This window comes from Triticum dicoccoides, chromosome 6B, assembly GCF_002162155.2.
Source record: "Triticum dicoccoides isolate Atlit2015 ecotype Zavitan chromosome 6B, WEW_v2.0, whole genome shotgun sequence".
Lineage (NCBI taxonomy): Eukaryota > Viridiplantae > Streptophyta > Magnoliopsida > Poales > Poaceae > Triticum > Triticum dicoccoides.
The window spans coordinates 585675332-585679371 of record NC_041391.1 but is presented as its reverse complement, the minus strand read 5'-3'; the positions used below and the strand labels follow the sequence as shown (position 1 = coordinate 585679371).

At 41.2% G+C, this 4040-nt stretch overlaps 1 protein-coding gene across 1 annotated transcript in view; it reads left to right on the top strand.

Annotated features, from left to right (window-relative positions):
* The window catches only part of LOC119320286, a 19442-nt gene extending 15619 nt beyond the window's left edge, over positions 1 to 3823 (top strand). The window contains exons 18-24 of the mRNA XM_037594405.1: positions 325 to 447; positions 2302 to 2385; positions 2472 to 2656; positions 2733 to 2871; positions 2975 to 3034; positions 3137 to 3208; positions 3292 to 3823. Of these exons, the coding sequence (XP_037450302.1) occupies positions 325 to 447; positions 2302 to 2385; positions 2472 to 2656; positions 2733 to 2871; positions 2975 to 3034; positions 3137 to 3208; positions 3292 to 3405 (777 nt within the window). The 3' untranslated portion in view covers positions 3406 to 3823. The remainder of the gene's footprint in view (positions 1 to 324; positions 448 to 2301; positions 2386 to 2471; positions 2657 to 2732; positions 2872 to 2974; positions 3035 to 3136; positions 3209 to 3291) is intronic.
* Positions 3824 to 4040: the final 217 nt, after the last annotated feature.

Below are 4040 nucleotides of genomic sequence, written 5' to 3'. Positions count from 1 at the left end.
CGGGCGACCTCGCAGTAGGACCTCACGGAGGAGCCGCCGTTAGAGTCCATCCAGCGGCGCGAGCCGTCGGAGCCGAGGTCGAGGTCGCCGGAGCTGCCACTGGGGGAGGCCATGGGCGTCGGGGGGAGGGGCTAGGGGGTGGGGAGGGCTACCGACGGGGGTCGGCGGCGGCGGGGCTGGAGGTGGGAGGGCTAGGCTAGGAGAGGAGCGGGAGCGGGTGCCCATAGCTGTAGCTTTTCATATTCGTCATATTAGAAATTTTAATACTTGAATGAGCTTAGCTGAATTTATCTTATGACTTCTATATACCTGGACCTTTTTCAGCCCTGCAAAGGTGTTTTGCTTTTTGGCCCTCCTGGCACAGGAAAAACACTCTTGGCAAAGGCACTCGCGACTGAAGCTGGGGCAAATTTTATCAGCATAACCGGTTCTACATTGACATCAAAGGTAATTTGATTGACTTGCTTATATATTTTTATTGCAGGAAAGATCTTCTTAGAGATAATGTGTGTTACTCCCTCCGTCCCAAAATTCTTGTCTTAGATTTGTCTAGATACGGATGTATCTAATACTAAAACGTGACTTGATACATCCGTATTTAGACAAATGTAAGACAAGAACTTTGGGACGGAGGGAGTACTTGTCATCAAAATGGACAAAAAGGAATGTATCTAGAACTAAAATACATCTAAATACATCCCCTTTTATTTATTTTGATGACAAGTATTTCCGGACAGAGGGAGTACATGTTAGTGGAAACTACAAACACCTAACATAAAGTTTGAACAAATTCCAGTATGAATTTTCTTTCTTTCTATCTGGGCATATATTTTCTGGCTAACCATGTTTTTTGACGGGTATTTGGGGCTAACCTTCATGAAAGTTACCATATTGGACCTTTACCTTCGTTTAAAAGCAGGCACAGTTCAGAATTGAAATTCATATTGTTAGGCACAAAGCCATTTACTAAGAAGTTCCGATTAACAATCTCCCACAAATGCAAAAAGGGAATTACAAGTCCAAAAAGCCATAACGGGCCAAAATAGGATAAAATGCCTACACACATATCATAGTATTGGATCACCATCCAGACCAGTTGTACATATCCTGTGCTACCGTCTCCCAAGGGTTGCACCCACATGCATAAGTTCCCTCGCGTCCGCATGGTGAAGTAATGACCACGTAATCCATACGCTCTGTAGATAACCTGCAATTTTTTTAAATCTTTGTTCTGTTAAACACAAAATCATTTCGACAGTTCCAAATAGCCCAAAGTAATGCACAAACTCCCACACAAATTCGCGTTGCAGTATTGGGCTCCACCCCACCTAGGCAGTTACCAAATAGATTTGATATGCTAGTTGGCGGAGGAACATTAAAAGACACATGGATAGTATGCCAGAAAAGTTTTGCGAGTGGGCAGGCTAGAAAAGACATGAATTGTTTCCTCTTGGTTACAAAAACAACATTGTTTACTACCTTGCTATCTACGCTTAGCCAACTTGTCCTTGGTGAGAATCATACCCTTATGCACAAACACATGAAAATCTTAATCTTTAAAGGGATTTTGGTTTCCAGATATGTGGGGACCGGATAACAGGTCTAGTGTTAATCAAGTCCGTGTACATTGATTTAACAGAGAACACACCCGAAGAAGCTAATATCCATCGGAAAGAATCAGGCTCGTTAGATAAGGTGACCTCCATCAAACTTCGAACTAAACTAAGCCATGCGACCCATCTGTCCCCAACCAGAGCTCGCCTGAACTGCATGTGAAATCCTGGTAGACGGACAATAATTGAAAACACACTTATCTGGTTAGTTTTTCTTGTAAACTATCTTGACTGGCTGAGGTATTTCTTTTGTACTGCTTGTTGAGAAGTTCCATGTTCTCTTACATGAATGAGGGAACCTACTGATTTGATGGGTCATCAAGTGCATGAAGTTTCTGTTTGTGAATCTGGACCATGCTGAAGTGTTCACACCATTAGTTCACTTTATACTGTGTTTGGAGCATGCGATGAGCCGATGATGCAGGATGAAAGAACATCCTTGTGTTTGATTGAATGTATGATACGAATAATTTCATGATAGGTGGATGGAATGGAACTCATGATAATGTTCTTTTGTTCTGTTCCCATAAGGTGCTAAATTGTGATACTTGGACCTTCTATGTCCTTGCAACAGTGAACAAACAAAAGATTTGTATGATTCCTTGGAAGATGGGATCATCCACCTGCACCCATACAGCTACAAGCTTATTTCTCAGCAAAAATCTCACTGCTCTATTTTCTTTTACAGTGGTTTGGAGATGCTGAGAAGTTGACGAAGGCCCTTTTCTCTTTTGCTAGCCGACTAGCTCCTGTCATCATATTTGTAGACGAGGTATGTTCATTTCAATAGGAAAATGCTTACATTGCCTTGGTTATGAACAATCTCTTGGTATGATGCAATTTCATCTGATATGACAGGTTGACAGCTTACTTGGCGCCAGAGGGGGTGCACTTGAGCATGAAGCAACAAGGAAGATGCGGAATGAATTTATGGCAGCTTGGGATGGTCTAAGGTCCAAAGAGAACCAACGGATCCTTATTCTTGGTGCTACGAATCGTCCATTTGATTTAGACGATGCTGTTATACGGCGTTTACCTAGACGGTACGCGCTTGTGCTCTTTGCTTTCATTCAAGCTATGGTGATCTAGCAATGTGTTCACCTGTTTCATTCTGTATAGGATATATGTTGGCCTTCCAGATGTGGAAAACCGAAAGAAAATTCTCAAGATTTTACTGGCTACAGAAAACTTAGAATCTGATTTTAAATTTGATGAACTTGCTAATGCGACAGAAGGTTATTCAGGAAGTGACCTGAAGGTATTAAACAAGAGCATTCATTACCTTCTTCCCTGTAGTTGAATGAAAGTGATCCGCTTTTGTTCTTTTTTTGTGTGCAATCATTTAAATATTTGATGTGCAGAACCTATGCATAGCTTCAGCATACAGGCCAGTTCAGGAACTTTTAGAAGAAGAAAAGAAGGTAGCTATGCCCTTTTAACTGTCGGCATGATGTGAACATGTTCATAATCATCAAAACTTGTGTGCGTCTCTTAATTCCTCGCATGTTTACTGTCTTCTGTAGGGACGTGTGAGTAGCAACAGCACTCACTTAAGACCCCTTGTATTGGATGATTTTATACAGGCAAAAGCCAAGGTATGTGGGCTCATCATTTTTTCCTAAAATTACCAAGTTTTATGTTTCCCACTACTACTCTTACATTGGTATTGCCTATGCAGGTAAGCCCGTCTGTTTCTTATAACGCAACAAGTATGAATGAATTAAGAAAATGGAACGAACAGTATGGCGAAGATGGCAGCAGGACAAAATCGCCGTTTGGGTTTGGCAACTGATATGTTATAGTAGCAATGTGTTGTTTGTAAAATCAATAGGCCGCCTATTTAGTGACAGGAAGCCAGTCCTCATTTTTCGCCCAGAGCCTATTTATACAGCCTCTCAGTGATCCTGTACAAATAGCAAAATATCAAAGTCAAACAACAAATTTCCAAGTTTTCCAGTAGCTGGTATTACCGGCTATTCACAATTTTCCGACATTGTAATGCTGAGCTGCAAATTTGTTCCAGCTCAGCACGAGGCTGATCCAGGTGTAAGCAGCACCAGAAAGTTTCAGTTGTTGTATGGTACTAATTCCTAGGACTTGAACTCAATGAAGCAGAATTTTCGTTATAGCCCTCAAGTGTTCCGGATCATGATGATGATAAGAGTATTACCTGTTTGGGTGTGTAATAAAGATAACATTTTGAGTCTCAATCGTTGCTTTGCGCTCTTTATTTACTTGTGAGTTACTCCCTCCGTCCAATAATACTTGTCATCAAAATGGACAAAAAAGGATGTATCTAGAACTAAAATACATCTAGATACATCCTCTTTTATTCATTTTGATGACAAGTATTTCCGGACGAGGGAGTACTATTTTTTCTTTGATGAAAATCATATTCTCCGGATATAGCAAAACACCAGCAGCTAA